At 52.7% G+C, this 16,586-nt stretch overlaps 1 protein-coding gene and 1 long non-coding RNA gene across 27 annotated transcripts in view; one reads left to right on the forward strand and one right to left on the reverse strand.

Moving 5' to 3' along the window:
• The window catches only part of CATSPERG (cation channel sperm associated auxiliary subunit gamma), a 31,194-nt gene extending 15,632 nt beyond the window's left edge, over positions 1-15,562 (forward strand). For 14 of the 26 annotated variants that reach the window (XM_024979047.2, XM_059877529.1, XM_024979056.2 and 11 more), the window contains 21 exons: positions 998-1,135; positions 2,099-2,158; positions 2,391-2,510; positions 3,346-3,396; positions 3,501-3,630; positions 4,484-4,595; positions 5,766-5,924; positions 6,016-6,128; positions 6,868-7,081; positions 7,407-7,469; positions 7,574-7,760; positions 7,849-7,967; positions 8,101-8,181; positions 8,270-8,326; positions 12,250-12,406; positions 12,564-12,627; positions 12,775-12,870; positions 13,134-13,223; positions 14,673-14,765; positions 14,859-14,958; positions 15,053-15,562. In XM_024979047.2, coding sequence (XP_024834815.1) covers positions 998-1,135; positions 2,099-2,158; positions 2,391-2,510; positions 3,346-3,396; positions 3,501-3,630; positions 4,484-4,595; positions 5,766-5,924; positions 6,016-6,128; positions 6,868-7,081; positions 7,407-7,469; positions 7,574-7,760; positions 7,849-7,967; positions 8,101-8,181; positions 8,270-8,326; positions 12,250-12,406; positions 12,564-12,627; positions 12,775-12,870; positions 13,134-13,223; positions 14,673-14,765; positions 14,859-14,958; positions 15,053-15,307 — 2,459 coding nt within the window. In that variant the 3' untranslated portion in view covers positions 15,308-15,562. Of the gene's footprint in view, positions 1-997; positions 1,136-2,098; positions 2,159-2,390; positions 2,511-3,345; positions 3,397-3,500; positions 3,631-4,483; positions 4,596-5,765; positions 5,925-6,015; positions 6,129-6,867; positions 7,082-7,406; positions 7,470-7,573; positions 7,761-7,848; positions 7,968-8,100; positions 8,182-8,269; positions 8,327-12,249; positions 12,628-12,774; positions 13,224-14,672; positions 14,766-14,858; positions 14,959-15,052 lie in introns of those variants that run through there. The other 12 variants (XM_024979049.2, XM_024979060.2, XM_059877524.1 and 9 more) reach the window with 12 other exon arrangements.
• LOC132342846 (uncharacterized) lies at positions 3,820-7,746 on the reverse strand. Its single transcript, XR_009491389.1, has 2 exons — positions 6,814-7,746; positions 3,820-6,725 (listed from the first exon to the last, which is right to left on the reverse strand). It is a non-coding gene; the product is annotated as an uncharacterized lncRNA (long non-coding RNA).
• Positions 15,563-16,586: the final 1,024 nt, after the last annotated feature.

Below are 16,586 nucleotides of genomic sequence, written 5' to 3' on the forward strand. Positions count from 1 at the left end.
TAGGCCGTGGGACCTGCCTGTTGGAGCCCCAGGGAGGGCACTTCAGGGACTCCATCACTGGAGGCACCTGGGAATGGAATTACCATGGGTGGGAGAGGGGGATGTAGGAGGGACTTCCCAAGCTCCTGAAGCATCACTTCCCACCCTGCAGGCGCCTCCTCCTGCCCTCTGTATGTTGGGGCAAGGCTTTCATCCAGACCTTCCCAGGAGTCTTGAACCGACTAAGGGCAGAGAGAGGCCTGAGAGTGAAGGGAGGGAGCAAAGAGAGAAAGACACACGTGCATGCTCACTCATATGCAAAGGCGCAGAGAGTGTCAGAAAGACATACGAGAGAGAGATGCACACCAAGTGAGAAGTGTGGGGCGCTGGGGAGGGGCAGAAAGTCAGACAGAGAGAGAATCAGAGATGGGCTGTTGGAAAGGCAGAGCCATGAAGGAGACTGATCAGGGAGGGAAAGAGAGACTTAATTTTTAAAAATTTACTTACTTGGCTGCATCAGGTCCTAGTTGCAGCGTGTGGGATCTTTAGTTGAACACGTGAACTCTTAGCTGTGGCATGTGGAGTTTAGTTCCAGGGCTTGAACCCAGCCCCTCTGCTTTGGGAATGCAGAGCCTTAGCCACTGGACCACCAGGGAAATCCTGAGAGAGACTTTGGATTCAGCCTCGTCTTTTAAATGATATCAAAGCCCTAGTTCTTCTGACCCCTGCCTCCTGCCCCTGCCCCATGTAAATGGGCGATGTGAACTTACAGGACCACAGAAACTTCCACTGTAACCCCTATTTCATTAGTTAGTGAGTGTTCCCAAAGGCTTTATTTTTCTCACTTTCTTTCTTTAGGAACTTTGACAATGGGAAGAACCAGGTTAGAATAGGTATAAGTCAAAGAAAGGGGTGTTTACTGGCTTAGCTAGAAAACTCAGGAGCATGTTGGTTTCAGGCATAGCTGGATCTGGGGGCTCAAGGTCCCAGGCTCAAATGTCTATGCTGGCCCCCACAGAGAGATGGGTTCGAGTCCTGGCTAACGAGTGCATCAAGAGGTTGTGCCCCGTGCATTTCCACAGCAATGGCTCCGAGTATGTGATGGCCCTCACCGCTGGCAAGAACGAAGGTTACGTCCACTTTGGGACCATCACAGGTAAGGTCTGGGGTCTCCAGCAGCCCAAGAGACCCCTCTGGATCCTCTCACTCCTAAGCGTTCTGACCCCAAGCCCTCACCTCTCACCCCTTCCTTCAGGAGGGGTCCCAGGCTGTGAGTCAAGATGGGTTTATGCCTTTGTAGTGGCAGGGCTTGGCGGGGTGGGAGGGGTGGGTAATGTATCTTTCACAATGTGTTTGGTTTCAAAGAGCAGAAGCCCAATTCAAAAATCATTTAAGTGTAGAAAGTGTATAAACTTATATAGATGAAAAGACCCAGATGCAGCATCAGGCATAGCTGGATCCAGGGCTTGCAGAGTGAATCGTCAGGACTATCCCTTGGCAAGGGAGAATAGCCTAGGGATTATAGCATGGGTTCAGGAGAGAGACTGCTCTAACACACCCAACTCAAGTCACCTGTGGCTTTGGACAGGTAACTCAACCTCTCTTTTCGGGTGCTTACCCTCATTTGCAAAATGGTGCTGAGAATACTAATACCCACATCATCGTGTTGCTATCAAGGTTAAGTAAGTTGACATATATGAAGATCTTAGAGCACTAGGGACATGGTGAGTCCTACTCAAGGGTTTGTCATTATTAGCCCTGTAATTTGGCCTCATTTTCACAGGGGTTAGAGATGGCATCCAGGAACTCGGGGCTCACATCTCCCACTGGTTTGAGTCACCCCTAGCGAGTCTTTCCCCACTGGCCTTAGCACAGATCCCAGGGTTCACTCTGGCCCATTTCTTGGTCATGTGCTCAGACCTGAGCCAATTACTGTGACCAGCAGGCAGACATATTCTGATAGGCCAGTTGTGAATGGACAGAAAGGCCAGTTGGGGGAGAGCTGCCCAGGGCTAAGAAGGAGGCACAGGTATTCAACCCTGGATAACTGAAGAGCTGATGTGGTGGGGTGCCACATGGGCTGGGAAGGGCCTGAGCATTGATCTGCTCTGTTCCTCAGATGGCCTTGTGTCCTTCAAGTTGCTGCCCAGGGATCGGTCTGTGTGCAATGCAATTCTAGGTACCCTGCTCCTACATGGGTCTGCGGGGGTGGGGAATAGGGCGGGTTTGGGAAGGTTGGGGGGCAATCGGGGATGTGGGAGAGCAGGGAAGAGTGGGAGAGGCCACGGGAAAAGACAGGCAGTTTCTTGGGGACGGGTGAAGAGTCACCAGGATAGACATGGCAGTCACAGAGACCATGGAGGGGGTCGGGGCTGGAGGGGCTTCTCTGGACCTCTATCTTCCCTCCCCAGTTGACAACTGCTCCATCACCTGGGCTGTATTCATTGCCGGTGACTACAATCTACTGATGCTGGTGGAGATTGTAGGCCCTACCTCCTCGAAGTATTTCCAGGTGGTCAGCTATGACCTGGGTAATTGGGGCATCATTGGGGGCTGCTAAGCAGGAAGGGGCAGGAGCTGGGGTTATGAACTGCTGCTCCATCCTGTGGCATCTGTGCTCAACAGATAGCAGAAAGGAAATGTGGCTCCTGCCACTGCTAGGTCAGGGGGCAGTGGTGGAGAACAGGCTGAGTGGCCTGGGGAAACTGAGAGGAAGTCAATGAGACTGGAGCAGAGGGGGAAGGGGAGGGAGGGAGATTGAAAGCATGAGCAGATGTGAGACCTGGGAGGGCCTTGTGGCTCCCAATAAGATTTGATGTGAGCTGACAGAGTGAGAATAGGGCTTCCGAGGTGGTACTGGTGATAAAGAACCCGCCTGCCAATGCAGGAGACAATAAGAGACATGGGTTTGGAAAGATCCCCTGGAGGAGGGCATGGCAACCCACTCCAGTACTCTTGCCTGGAGAATCCCACGGACAGAGAAGCCTCTAGGGCTACAGTCCTTAGGTTTGGATACTACTGAAGCAACTTAGCAGGTGTGCATGTACAGTTGTTTAGGCTGTGTCTGGAGCTCCCCAGCCAAGGAATCAAGTCCTCTGCCCTCACAGGACTGTATCCTCTTAGAGGAAGTGCCTTTTTATAATTCACATGAAGAAATTCTAAGGTCTAAAGAGCCTAGTGGGCTATAGCCCATGGGATCACAAAGAATTGGACACAACTTAGCAACTAAACAACAGCAACAACAGTGGGCCCAAATGGGAAGCTGTTGGGATGGGGTTGGAGGCGTTGGGGAGCTGGGGACTTGCTCAGTTGCAGGTCTTGAAAGCTTAGGGTCTCAGGAGATTTTGCTGTCTTCCCCACCTGCAGTCAGTGATTACCTGGTTGTGCTCTACACCATCCCAGAATTCATCCCTGACGGTAGGAGGGGAAGGCAGAGGGGGCTGGAAAAGTGGGTGGGTGCCAGGAGAGGCCCAAGCGACCCCACCTCACTGCTGTGTCCACTTTGCTGTGTACCCTGCCAGCTCGAGGCCTGGAGTTCCTGATGATTCTAGGGACAGAGTCCTATACCAACTTTCCTATGGTCCCCAAGGGCATGTCCTACAACCCATATAACAACCTGCTGCTCATCTGGGGCAACTTCCTCCTCCAGAGGTATGGAGCCGGCCTCCCCAGCCCCACATAGGGTGGGGCTCCTCTCTGAAGTCACCAAGTTTTCAGGGTGTGAATGCCCAAGGCCAGAAGAGATCAGAACCATCATGGGAGAAAACATGGACTGGGGTGGGCACAGATAGAATAGGGGAAGCTGATATTTTAAAGCTGGGAGTCCTTTAAAAAACAAACAACGTTTTATCCTTATTTATTTTTGGCTCCACTGGGTCTTGGTTGCTGTGCACGGACTTTTCTCTAGTCACAGCGAGCAGGGGCTATTCTTCGTCATGACGCACGGGCTTCTCATTGCAGTGGCTTCTCCTGTTGCAGAGCTCAGGCTCTAGGCATGAGGGTTTCAATAGCTGAGGCACTTGGCCTTAATTAGTTGTGGTGCACGGGCTTAGTTGCTCTGCGGCATGGGAGACTGAACTCACATCCTCTGTATTGGCAGGCAGATTCTTAACCACTGGATCACCAGGGAAGTCCCAGTGGTGGGAATCCTTTCTTAAATGAAACCTGCTATGAGGACCCAACCTGTGTGAGCAATAGAGGGACATGGCCCAGGCAGAGGGTAGGATGCTTTTCACCATTCAGGAAGCTGGAGGACCCAGAGCCAACTCTGTGGGGGGCTGGCAGTTTTTGGTTGAACGCTCCTGTTTATGGATGGGCAGGTCAGCCAGAGGGTTTGGAGGTGGGGGGCAGAAACCAGAGTCCCAGGCTTCCTTTGTGCGTTCTCATCAGGCTGGCGGAGAAGCGAGTAGATGGTTCCCGCAGCGGCATGTCACGACTAGTCAGGGAAGCAGATATTCTCCAGGCCTCACCTGGGTGTCCTGACCTCCCACCTCTGCCGTTTCAGTTTTAACAGTGAAAACTTCATTTACCTGGCGGACTTCCCCAAGGAGCTGTCCATCAAGTACCTGGTGAACTCATTCCGAGGGGACATGGCCATTGTCACCGAGAATGAGGAGGTGGACTGCCCTGCCCCTCTCCCCACTTCCTTTCTGCCCAGCCACAAAGCCCAGGGGTCTCTCTTCTCCCCCACCCCCATCAGGGTAAAAGGGCCCAGGAGAGGGAACATTCTCAGGGACCCTGGGGAATGGAAGGGCAGCAGAAGCTCCATTTATAGCTGAGAATCCTTGAACTCAAAAAGGAGGTGTCTTTTCCAAAGTTACTCAGTAGGGTAAAGGGCCTGTGCTCAGAGTCACAAGTGGATGTCCAGAGGGAGCCCTCTTTCATTCTGCCATGCAGCTCAGCACACTTGATCCAGTGCTAGAGACATAGTGGCCAATGAGTCAGCTGTGGGCCCTGCCCTCACAGGGTCCCAGTCCAGTTGGGAGGATGGATTCATTCCCAGACAGTGACAGTTCAGAGCAGCCAAGGCTACAGTGAGGAAAACAGCACCCATGGAAGTTCAGACGCTGTCTGGGGGTATACGCGTCAGGGAGGGCTTCATAGCGAAGGCCACATGGAGGGGGGATGTACTGGAGGCTGGAGAGGATCCTCCAAGCTGAAGCTAAGGAGGAGATTTGGTCTACAGCCAAATGTGTTAGAGGATAAGAGGGTGGGCATCAGTGCAGAGGAGGGAAACTGGGGCCAAGGGGATACTAAGACCCTGAAGGGGTCAAAGAGCGAGAAGGGAGACTTCCCTGGCCATCCAGTGGTTAGGACTTCACCTTGCATTGCAGCAGGTGTGGGTTCGATCCCTGGTCGGGCAGCTGAGATCGCACATGTCTCAGGGCCAAAAAACCAAAACAGAAAACAGAAGCAGTATTGTAACAAATTCAATAACAATTTTAAAAAAGGTCCACATTAAAAAAGAATCTTAAGAAGGGTGAGAAGGGAAAAAGAGGGCTTAGCCCTCAGATCCCCAGCCTTCTGGCATTGTGTATATAAGGAATGGTTACATTGCAAGTAATAAAAACCCAAGCAGACTGAAACACTGAAGAAATGTATCATGGGGAGTGAGGGCTGGAAGCAGAGGTGGCTGGGTCTGAGAAGCAGAAAGATGGCTCACCTGGTCCCAGCCGGAGGTGAGCACCCAAGACCCACCCCTCAGGGAGTGGGGTCCTCACCCCTCGGGGGGGGGTGGTCACAGCACCCCCGGGCCTCACGCACACACCCGGCTGTCACACCCCCAGATCTGGTACCTGCTGGAGGGCAGCTACCAGGTGTACCAGCTGTTCCCGTCCAAGGCCTGGGAGGTGTACATCAGCCTCCAGGTTCTTCAGCAGTCCTCTCGCTACGCCCCCAATGAGACCATGGTCACCCTCTTCTACGAAGACAACAAACTGTACCAGGTGCCAGGGCGGGGGGATGGTGTGGGCGAGACATGGGGGAGCTGCAGGGTGGTTGACACCGGCTCATGTGGCCCGTGCCTTCCCACTGCAGCTGGTGTACCTGATAGACAACCAGCAGGGCAGGCTCATCAAGAGGCTCATGCCCGTGGAGCAGCTACTGATGTACCAGCAGATCAGTAAAGAATATGTCTTGGAGCGGCAAGGGTGAGAAGATACTGAACCACAGAGATAGTCAGAGAGCCTTAGGCACTGCTGTCTGAAGCTCCCATTATGGGGTGGGGGGGATGGGGAGGGGAGACCAAGCCATCCCCAGTGACAGCCTTTGGGCTCAAAGGAGGAGGGGTCTAACCCAGCCTGAGGGCAAGGTGCATCACAGAGGGCTTCAACGAGATGTGCATGAAGGGTGAGGAGAACTGACGAGGTGGTAGATGGAGAAGGGTGTTCCAGACAGGGGGAACCACTTGTGCCAAGCGGAAAGGAGATTGGGTGATCAAGAACTGAGAGGGAGCGTAGTATGGATAGAATGCATTGCCATTGAAGTGCCCTGAAGACCAGGCGGAAAAGGTGACCCTGGTGGTCGTAGGGAGGAACTTGAACTTCATGATCAGATTTTTACATCCTTCTGCTCACCTGCAGAGGATCCTCGCCCAGGGAGGCAGCTGGGAGTGGTGGAGGAGTGAGGTGGAAGAACCCTTAGAAGGTTGAGTACTGTGGAGGGGCCGGGGAGAGTCTAGGATGCGGTCCAGAACTCTGTTCTGAGGGGCTGAGGGACAAGCAGATGAATATGTCCAGGGGCTGAACCTGAGGAGGAAGGTCAGGGATTGCGTAGGTCAGGATCAGCCTTGCGTAGTCAGCCGCGCAGGGGTGGGAAGCAGGCCCGCGGAGGTACCTGGTGAGCGGATCCCGGAAAAGTCAGCTTCCGTCCTCCACTACCACCACTCAGGAGCCACCTGACGCTGTCCTTCTCCAACTTCTGCCCCTTCACGGTGATGCGTCTGCAGGAGCTGCCCAATCCGCAGATCTACACGCGCCAGGAGCGCTACCGCGCGCAGCCGCCGCGTGTCTTGGAGCCCTGGGGCTTCCACAGCGAGAACTCACTGGCTGTCTATCAGGGCCTCGTCTACTACCTGCTCTCGCTGCACTCGAAGTACGACAAGGTGGGCGCTGTCCGGGTGGGCGCCATCCTGCCTGAGGCGGTATCGCAGGGGCTTCTAAGCCTGAGAACCGCGGCGGAGGGCGGAGCAGAGCAGAGCCGCCTCGGTGCTTCCGAGGCTGAAGGGGGGCCGAGGAGGGGATCGACCTCGGCTCAGAAGAGATGGCTTTGGGCTGGGGGCGGGGGTGGGCGGTCGGGCCGAAAGCCGGGCTTGGGTGTATATCTTTCAGTTTGGGTCAGGGGCTGGGACTGAGGCTAGGGACACTGCCTGCCTGGGCACGCCCCTTGACATACCCACCCCCTCCCCTCGGTGCCTGCAATTCCTGCAGCCATACGCGGACCCAGTGCACGACCCCACCTGGCGCTGGTGGAAGAACAAGAAGCAGGACCAGGTGCGTGGAGAGGATGGCGAGTCGGGGGAAGGGGCCGAGCACGGATCTCCCCCTCACCGTCCCCCTGTCCGGGCACTGACTTTGCCCCGGACCCTGTCGCCTAGGATTACTACTTCTACCTGGCCAACAACTGGCGGAGCACGGGCAGTGTGCACGTTGACATGACCAGCTACGAAAAGATCTACGACCTTAAGGCCGAGAACGAGCTGCCCGAGCGCATCTTCCTGGACAAGGGTACCAGCTACAGCTTCTCAGTCTTCCTGACCACCCGGAAGCCGGAAGTCCAGCACGGTCTGTGGGCGGGGCCTGAGTGGTGCCGAGGGGCGGGCTTCGGCTGGATCACGCCCCCAGCCTTAACCCCGCCCTCTGCTCCAAGCAGGCCCCTCCTTCCAGGTGCTGAGCCCGGTGGATCTGGCTGTGGTGCTGGCGGACCCCGACTGCATTGAGGCAATGGTGAAGGAGAAGGTCCTTGTTAATCGCAACTCTGTGCTTTTCTGGGTGAGACCAGGTGGAGAAGAGGCGCTAAGGTGATGGCGGAGCAGTGGACCTTTTAGAAGCCCGCAGTTATTTGAACGGTGCCTGGGTCCTCCTGCTGGCCTACTGACCCCTTCATTTCTGCCCCCACGCCCAGGTTACGCTCAGTGATAAAAGGTCTTGCTTTGACCAGGGAATTAGTGGACATCACCTCATGAAGACCTCCATGCTCGTCAAGGTGTGTGGTCCAAGCCTGGAGGGCAGGGAAGCAGATGAGGGGAAGGATTAAGTCATGGGGTCCCGTCTCATCTGCTCCTACTCCGCAGGTGTTGGGCTCATCTGGGCACTGCTTCCAGAACACGAACCGGGGCCCCCGTATGCAAGTATTGGACTTGGGGTCCTGGGCCCTGTGCTGGGAGGGAAGGGTGTGGGTCAGTCTCAGCAGGGTGGGATCTGAGGGGTCTAGCTGAGAATCCCATGAATGCCTTCCTAATTTTTTCTTTCTCATACATTTTTATCATTTACCCCACCCAGACGCCCCCTCCCTCCTTTAATCCCATGTTTTCAGGAAGGGCTGCATTGCATAGATTGTACACAAATTTGTGTGTTCCTTCTGATACTGTTCTTCTAGGGGAAGTTAAGTATCTGTGACACAGGGCTTGTTTTTCCCACTGGTCCAAAGGTTGCATGTGAACAAGCTTGGCTCTCCCTTCATGCCTTGCTCTTCCTTTGCCCTCTCACACGTGCTTTGTTAAAGCCTTTGGGTCCTTGGTTCTTCACCTGCTATGGAGGCAGGCAGTGAGGCTCTGAGAGATGCAGACATCTGCTCCAAGTAACCCTCGGAGCTAACAAGTGGTAGAGGAGGGCTTGTTCTCACCCACTTCCCTGCCCACTCTCCAGGAGACAGACTCTGGTATTTCTCTTTGCTGGGTTAGTATGCGTGCATGCTAAATCACTTCAGTCATGTCCGATACTTTGCAACCCCATGGACTGTAGCCTGCCAGGCTCCTCTGTTCTTGAGATTCTCCAGGCAAGAATACTGGAGTGGGTTGCCATGCCCTCCTCCAGGGGATCTTCCCAGCCAGCCCAGGGATAGAACCCTTGTCTCTTATGTCACCTGCATTGGTAGGTGGGTTCTTTACCACTAGGGCCACTTGGGAAGCCCGAGTTGCTATGACCCAGGGCAATTTAAAAAAGGGACTTGTAACAGCTCCCAACTCCTTGGATTACATGGGATATTCAGGGTCAAATGCAAGGAAGAGTGACCACAGCCCAATAACTGTTTCCTGCTAAACTTAGTAGTGCACACTATTTTCCTCTTCATCATAACCCCAGAGTGTCAGTTAGTATCTCTATTTGGGCCCAGCAGATCCCTTCCAGGAATCTGATCCACAGCACACTGCAAAAGACTTGGAGACATTCTAAATGTTCATTACTAGGGGAGTGGTTAAATAAAAGGTGGTACATCCATTCAGTGGAAAACTATGCAGCTATTTAAAAAGAACAGGGTGTGTGTGGGGGTGGGGTGGTGCAGGCGGGTGAACTCCCTGGTGGTCCAGTGGTTAGGAGTCAGTGCTTTCACTCTTGTGGCCTAGGTTCAATCCCTGGTTGGGGAACTAAGATCACACAAGCCTCGTGGTGTGGCAAAAAAAAAAAAAAACAAGAGCAAGGGGGCAGAGATTTCCACATACTGCAACAGTGTATACTTGATAACATATATTCATGTTTGCTTTTATTTTCATGAAGAAATTATGGGGAAAAGAGCAAGAAAGTATTCATAATGGTTCCCTACTGGTTGAATGAGCCCTTCCCTGGTGGCTCAGATGGTAAAGAGTCTGCCTGCATTGCGGGAGACCTGGGTTTGATACCTGGGTCAGGAAGATCGCCTGAAGAAGGAAATGGCAACCCACTCCAGTATTCTTGCCTGGAAAATCCCATGGACAAAGAAGCCTGGCGGGCTACAGTCCATAGTGTTGCAAAGAGTTGGACACAACTGAGCAACTTCACTTTCTTTCTTTCTTTCTTTCTTTCTTTCTTTCTTTACTGGTTGAATAGGGAAGAGTCAGGACAGTTGGAGGATAGGAATGGAAGTGAAATTTTCACCATGTATATATGTGTGTGTGTGTGTGTATCCCAATATATATCTACGTATCTATCTGACCATGATACCCGCCTAAAGATTGTTTTTAAAAAGTCAATGATTTTTTAAAAATCATCTACTCTTTTTTTATTGTAGCTTTTTACAAAAATAATTTTTTTTTAATCTTTGGTTGCACTGGGTGCTCCTTGCTATGTGCAGGCTTTCTCTAGTTGCAGCAAGTGGGGGCTACTCTTCACTGTGGTGAATGGGCTTCTCATTGGGGTGGCTTCTCGTTGCAAGACATAGGCTCTAGGCATGTGGGCTTCAGTAGTTGCAGCACTTGGGCTCAGTAGTTGTGACTCCTGGGCTCCAGAGCACCGGTTCAATAGTTGTGGCACTTAGGCTTAGTTGCTCCGAGGCTTGTGGGATCTTCCTGAATCAGGGATCGAAACCATGTATCCTGCATTGGCAGGTGGATTCTTCACCACTGAGCCACCAGGGAAGGCCCCAAGATACTGTTGTTAAGAGGTGATGTGCACTAGGAGAAAAAGGAGGCAAGAGGCATAGGTAGGGAAGCCTTTTCCATAAGATGGCTTGGGGAAGACCCGGCTGAGGAGGAAACATTTGAGCAAAGACTTGAAGGAGGAGAAGAAGTGAGCATGCGGTTATGTATCAGAAGGCATGCCAGTGAGAGGGGACAGATAGCAGAGGCCTGGAGATGGGAGTATGTTTCCTGTCTTAGACTAAAGGAATAGCAAGGAGCAAGCATGGCTGGAACAGGGTGTACACGGAGGACGGTGTAGAGAGATGAGGTTGAAGAAGTTTTGGGCAGGTCACATGGGAGGCATCTGAGCAGAGGAGTGACTTAAGTTTCACAGAGTCCCTCTGGCTGCAAGTGTGGGACAGCCTGGAGAGGAGAGATGGGAGCAGGGAGACCACGGGGAAAAGAAGGTTGGGCCAGCCCAAGTAGGGCAGAAGAGTTGGGGAAGAGTGGCTCTATCTTGAACTCCAGAGACAACAGGATTTCTGAATGGACTGAATGTGGGGTTGAGAGAAAGAGAGGTTTCCAGGAAGAAACCAAGGCTTTTTAGCTTGAACACGGAGAGATGGAGTGGCATGAACAGAGGTGGATTGTGGATAGATTGAATTTGAGAAATCTTCCTAGTGATTCAGTGGCTGATAGGTGTTAAGTCTTTGGCTCAGGCTCAATCTGTGGCCAAAACCCCTCTCCACAGAAGCCAGCAAGCCCAGATTTCAGTCTCTAGATGCTCATGTCCTTCTGACAATGAAATCCTTGAGCCCTAACCCCAGAATGGGCCAGGAGCCTTTCATTCCCAAGATACTGAACTCCCATCCTGGGCCCTACTTCCCTCACATATCCCATGCTTCCCCCAAGTCTACTGTTTAGGAAATCAGGCTCCACCTCAGCTCTTCATCTTATTTTTTGGCCATGCAGGCTTGTGGGACCTTAGTTCCCCAACCAGGAATTGAACCCAGACCCTTGGCAGTGAAATCAGGGTCCTAACCACTGGACCACCAGGGAATTCCCTCAGCTTCAGCCAATTAAAGTCCAACAAGGAGCTGGGACTTTCCTGGTGGCTCAGACTGTAAAGAATCTACCTGCAATGCAGGAGACCTAGGTTTGATCCCTGAGTTGGGAAGATCCCCTGGAGGGGGAAATGGCAACCCTACTCCAGTATTCTTGCCTGGGAAATCCCATAGACAGAAGAGCCTGGCTGGCTAGAGTTTGACATGACTGAATGACCAGCACACAGAGGAGCTGGCTGCTCCATGGGTGTAGGTGTTAGGGGTTTTGTATGTCTTACTCTGAAGAAGGCAGTTGGTAGCCACCTGACTCAGTTTGAATCCCGGCTCTACCACATTCCCAGCCATGTGTGTGACTGCAGATAATTAATAAGTGACTTGATTTCTCTGTGCCTCACTTTTGCCATCTCGTTAAATGGAGCTGTTCATGGTCTATATTACCCAAGGTTGTTTTGAGGATTAAACGAATTTGAATATGTAAAGCTCTGCGCAGAATCCCTCCATGCCTTGTGCACAGTAAGAGCTATACAAGCGCTTGCTGTTTTTATTGTTTTAACGGTAATAATAATAACCAGTTTGGCCCTAGTGAGGGTGAGCCTGGCAAGCAGTGGTGGTGTGTGGGGGAGGAGGGGTGTCCCTCCTGCCGGACCCCCAGAACCAGGCTTTTCTCCTCCCTCTCAGAGCAACCTGATGGTGCCAGTGCTTATTGGCTGCCCGCCAGGCAAGCGCCTGGCCTTCGATATCACCTACACGCTGCAGTACAACCGCGTGCAGAACAAACACTACTTCGACTGCGTCAAAGTGGACCCGGAGATGCCCTGCTTTCTCTTCCGGGACAGTGGGTGTCCAGCACCCTCTCCTTTACTCTCCCCGGCCCTCCCTGCCTGCCCGCTCACTGCCCCCACCCATCCTCTGCTCTTCCTTTGGGTCCTTTCATCTCTCCTCCTTCCCCTCTCTCATTTCTCCTCCCGGCCTCCACCCCTCCGACCCCACAGTCTTCTACCCATTCTTCTTGATCCAAGATTTGGTGACGGGCGATTCTGGCAGTTTTCAGGGCAGGTAAAGTGGGGGCCAAGCCAGCGGCTGACGGGAGTAGGCTGGGGGCAAGGGACTGCGGGGAAGGGGGGGGGGGCGGCGCGGAGAAAAGGGGGTGGTAGAGGTGAGGCAGGACTCCAGACAGCCCCTTCGAACCTCTGCTCCCCATAGCTACGTGCTGAAGGTGGTGGGCGGCGGGCCCACCCTTGACACCATCAAGGAGTACAGCGAGGAGGAAATCTACCGCTTCAACAGCCCTCTGGACAAGTAATCCCTGTGGGACCGGGCCCATAATCGGCCCTTCTTCCCCTGCAGGCCCCCTCCAGCTGCCCAGCCACAGACCAAACCTGGGATGCAAGCCATACCCACAAGGCCCCGCCCACAGCGCAGGCTCCCAGGCTCCTGCAAACTCTAGCCCTCCTGTGGCATGAGGCTCCACCCACCCAATCCCCGCCCCCTTCCCCGCCTCCTTTTGGGGCCTCGGTCTGCTGAGGCCCCGACCCCAACTGAGGTTACCCCTGCCTGCGCAGGACTGGCAGCCTCATCTGGACCACGGAGAACACAACGACCACCGAGGACTTGGCCTTCAACATCATGTCCCACAACAGTTTAGGCATCGAGTGAGTGCCTGGGCCGACTGCAGGCCCCTTCTCCCCCACCTGCCCACATTCTGTTGGGCCTTTCCATCCGTTCTGCCTCCGGAGACTCCTTGGTCCCAAGCTACACTGTCTTTGAGTTCCTCGAATGAGACTGACTTTGACCTTTATGCAAACTGGACCCTTTGTCTGCAGGACTGGTCCCTCTTAATCTTTCTTCAGGCCTTGGTTCAGATGCCACTTCCTCCAGGAGGACTTTTCTCCCATCCAAGTACTAACCAGGCCCGACCCTGCTTAGCTTCCGAGATCAGACGAGATCGGGCGCGTTCAGGGTGGTATGGCCGTAGACAGGAGGACTTTTCTGACTGTTCTAGGTGGGACAGTTGGCTCTCGCATCCTCTTGCACCTTCCCTATTCTCACCCTGACCCTCTGAGCTGTCACTGTCTCCCGTGGAGTCTGTCTCTCTTATAAACCCAGGTCCAGAATAGATAACATAGTATTTGTTGAATGAGACAATGAAAAATTCATTCATTCTTGGCAGGCATTTATTGACCTTTGAATGGAGGTATCAATGAATGAATAAAACAATGAGGTAATAAGTTAGCATATAGCAGGAATTCCCTGGCGGTCCAGTGGTTAGGACTTTATGCTTCCACTGCTGGAGGCCTGGACTTGATCCCTGGTTGTGGAACTAAGATCCTGCAAGCTGTGTGGCATGGCCAGGAGAGAAAAAAAAATTAGCATATAGGGCCTCAGTAGCTATTTTTTTTTAAGTTCTCAAAATTTTTATTATGAACAGAACAGTGACAGAATATAAGCTTAGTCTATGGGGTCACACAGAGTCGGACACAACTGAAGCGACTTAGCAGCAGCAGCAGCAGTCTATAAGTTGTATCTGACTGTTTGCCACCCCGTGGACTGTAGCCTGCCAGGCTCCTCTGTCCATGGAATTTCCCAAGCATAAATAACTATTTTTGATTCAATGAATGAAAGAAAATGATGCCATAAGCAAGTAAAGGAAACGAATGAGTGAACAAAGTAGCCGACTTGCACCTAGTCAGTATTCAACCTGCATTTATTGACTATATGAAAAAAGGAATGAAGATGCGACTTTGTACCTAGCAGCTGCTCCAGCTCCATTTGTGCCGTGAAGGAATAAAGGCAGCAAAGAATAAATGAGGAATTGGCACATCATAGGTATATAATCCATAATCTAGATGAATACATAGTAACGGAGGAATTGACAACTCCCCTAAAGAAGGGAGGAAAAGAATGGATAAACGAACAGCCTGTCTCCTGGTAGGGGATCAGTCAGCCTTACCAGCTGAATGAGTGAAGGCGTGAATCAGGGAGGGAGGGAGGAGGTTGCACCGAGTTAGCGCTCATCCAGAATTTGTGGGGTAGAGGGGAAGATCGGGCTGTCATGCGCTAGGCATGATTTGTACCACAAGTGCCTGAACTTGCTCCCCCAGGTGGCTATGTCTGGAGAACTCACCGTGCCATGACACCATTCCCCACAACATCTTTGCCCCTGAATTCTTCTTCAAGGTGTTGGTGAGCAATAGGTGAGGCACACACACAGCTGAGGTGGGATTGGGGGCTTCCTGGGGGAGGTGCCCACCTCCTCCCCACCCCATCCTGACCCCCATCCCCACCAGAGGTGTGGACGAGAGCACCTATTGCGACTACCAGCTCACCTTTCTGCTGCACATCCATGGGCTCCCGCTCAGTGCCAGGCGGGCCTTCCTCATCCTCCTGGTAAGTAGCTGCCTTGGAGCTGCCCTGCCTGGAGGAGGGGCCCCCCCACCCAACCCAGACCGCCTACCGTCACCTGGTGGCCCATTTCCTGCAGGTGTCAGCCAGCCTGTTTGTCGGCCTGGTGATTCTCTACATCGTCTGCTGCCTTCTGTCGCCCTACATGGTGAAGGTTTGCAATATCCTCCGCTGGAAGATCAACAGCATCATTGGCTTAGAATCTAACTACACCTACAGCACCCCCTCCGACAGCAGGGCCTTCAGCCACTCCGGGACCGTGTCTTGGAGGAGCTCCAGGTTAAACTCCAGGGTTGTCTACAAGGGGGCAGAGGAGAACAAGGCTGAAACTTAAGGATGCCTTGAAGAGGAAGTCTACCACCTAAGCCTCTGGCCTGCTTCAGCACCACCCACCCTTGTCTCTTATTTCCTGGGTTGCCTTGGACATGCAACCCATCGCTTGCTCATCCTAGGCCTTTCTCCTTGTTTTGCTTGAATTTTCACTTCACGTTTCAGCATCAGCTATGGAACCTTGTAAGGACTCGTATTCAGTTAGTTTGTACCACCCAGCTGCATAGATTATTAAAATATCAAAGTCCTCCCGTGCCAAGCTGGTATATAGTGGCTTCTCTGTATGCCTTCTGGCTCAACCCCTCCCCAGAGTGCCCCAGACCTCCCTACAGTCCAGCAGGGTCCTCCATGACCCAGGCCCGTTGCCATGGCCTGCAGTCTGTTCTGATCAGTCAGTGCCTAGGTTTAAAACTAATTGTGTAAGATTTTGAAAGGCAACACCTATCTACTGTCTAGTTTAAGGAAGGGTCTCTGGGGAGGTTTAGATTTTTGTTTTAGTTGCAAGTAGCAAAAAATTTCGGAGAAGGCAATGGCACCCCACTCCAGTACTCTTGCCTGGAAAATCCCATGGATGGAGGAACCTGGTAGGCTGTAGTCCATGGGGTCGCTAAGAGTTGGACACAACTGAGCGACTTTCCTTTCACTTTTCACTTTCATGCATTGGAGAAGGAAATGGCAACCCACTCTGGTGTTCTTGCCTGGAGAATCCCAGGGACGGGGGAGCCTGGTGGGCTTCCGTCAATGGGGTTGCACAGAGTCGGACACAACTGAAGCGACTTAGCAGCAGCAGCAGCAAAAATTTCTGTGGTCCACATGAAAATGGTAATTTATGGACTTTGTTAAGATGGGCTTCAGGTACAGCTTGATCCAGAAGCTTCAATGTCCATAGATTTCTGGCTCCATTTCTCTAGCCTTCCCTGCCCTGCCCTCATTTGAGGGTGGTCTCTGACCTCAGGCCAGTGCATCTCACAGTCTGAGGCAGCACATCCATATGGTTTATTATCTAGAGAAGAAAAGGGTCTGGAGTCCAACATTCCCAGGCAAAAGTCCTATTGGTCACTCTGATTGGATGGGGTTGAATCATAAACTCAATACTTTGCCACTCACTCTGCCAGACAGATGAGCCCTTGCTTGGCTTAAGCCCTTCAGAATCCACCCCTGGAGCTGAGGGTTGTCAATCCCATCCTAATCTCTTGCTTATGTGTGGGGAAGAGACATTCTTGTAAGGAACATGTGTGTCAAGAAGGGAAAAGGAGGACTTCCCTGGTGGTCCAGTGGTTAAG

The sequence above is a fragment of the Bos taurus genome, chromosome 18, assembly GCF_002263795.3.
Source record: "Bos taurus isolate L1 Dominette 01449 registration number 42190680 breed Hereford chromosome 18, ARS-UCD2.0, whole genome shotgun sequence".
Taxonomy (NCBI): domain Eukaryota; kingdom Metazoa; phylum Chordata; class Mammalia; order Artiodactyla; family Bovidae; genus Bos; species Bos taurus.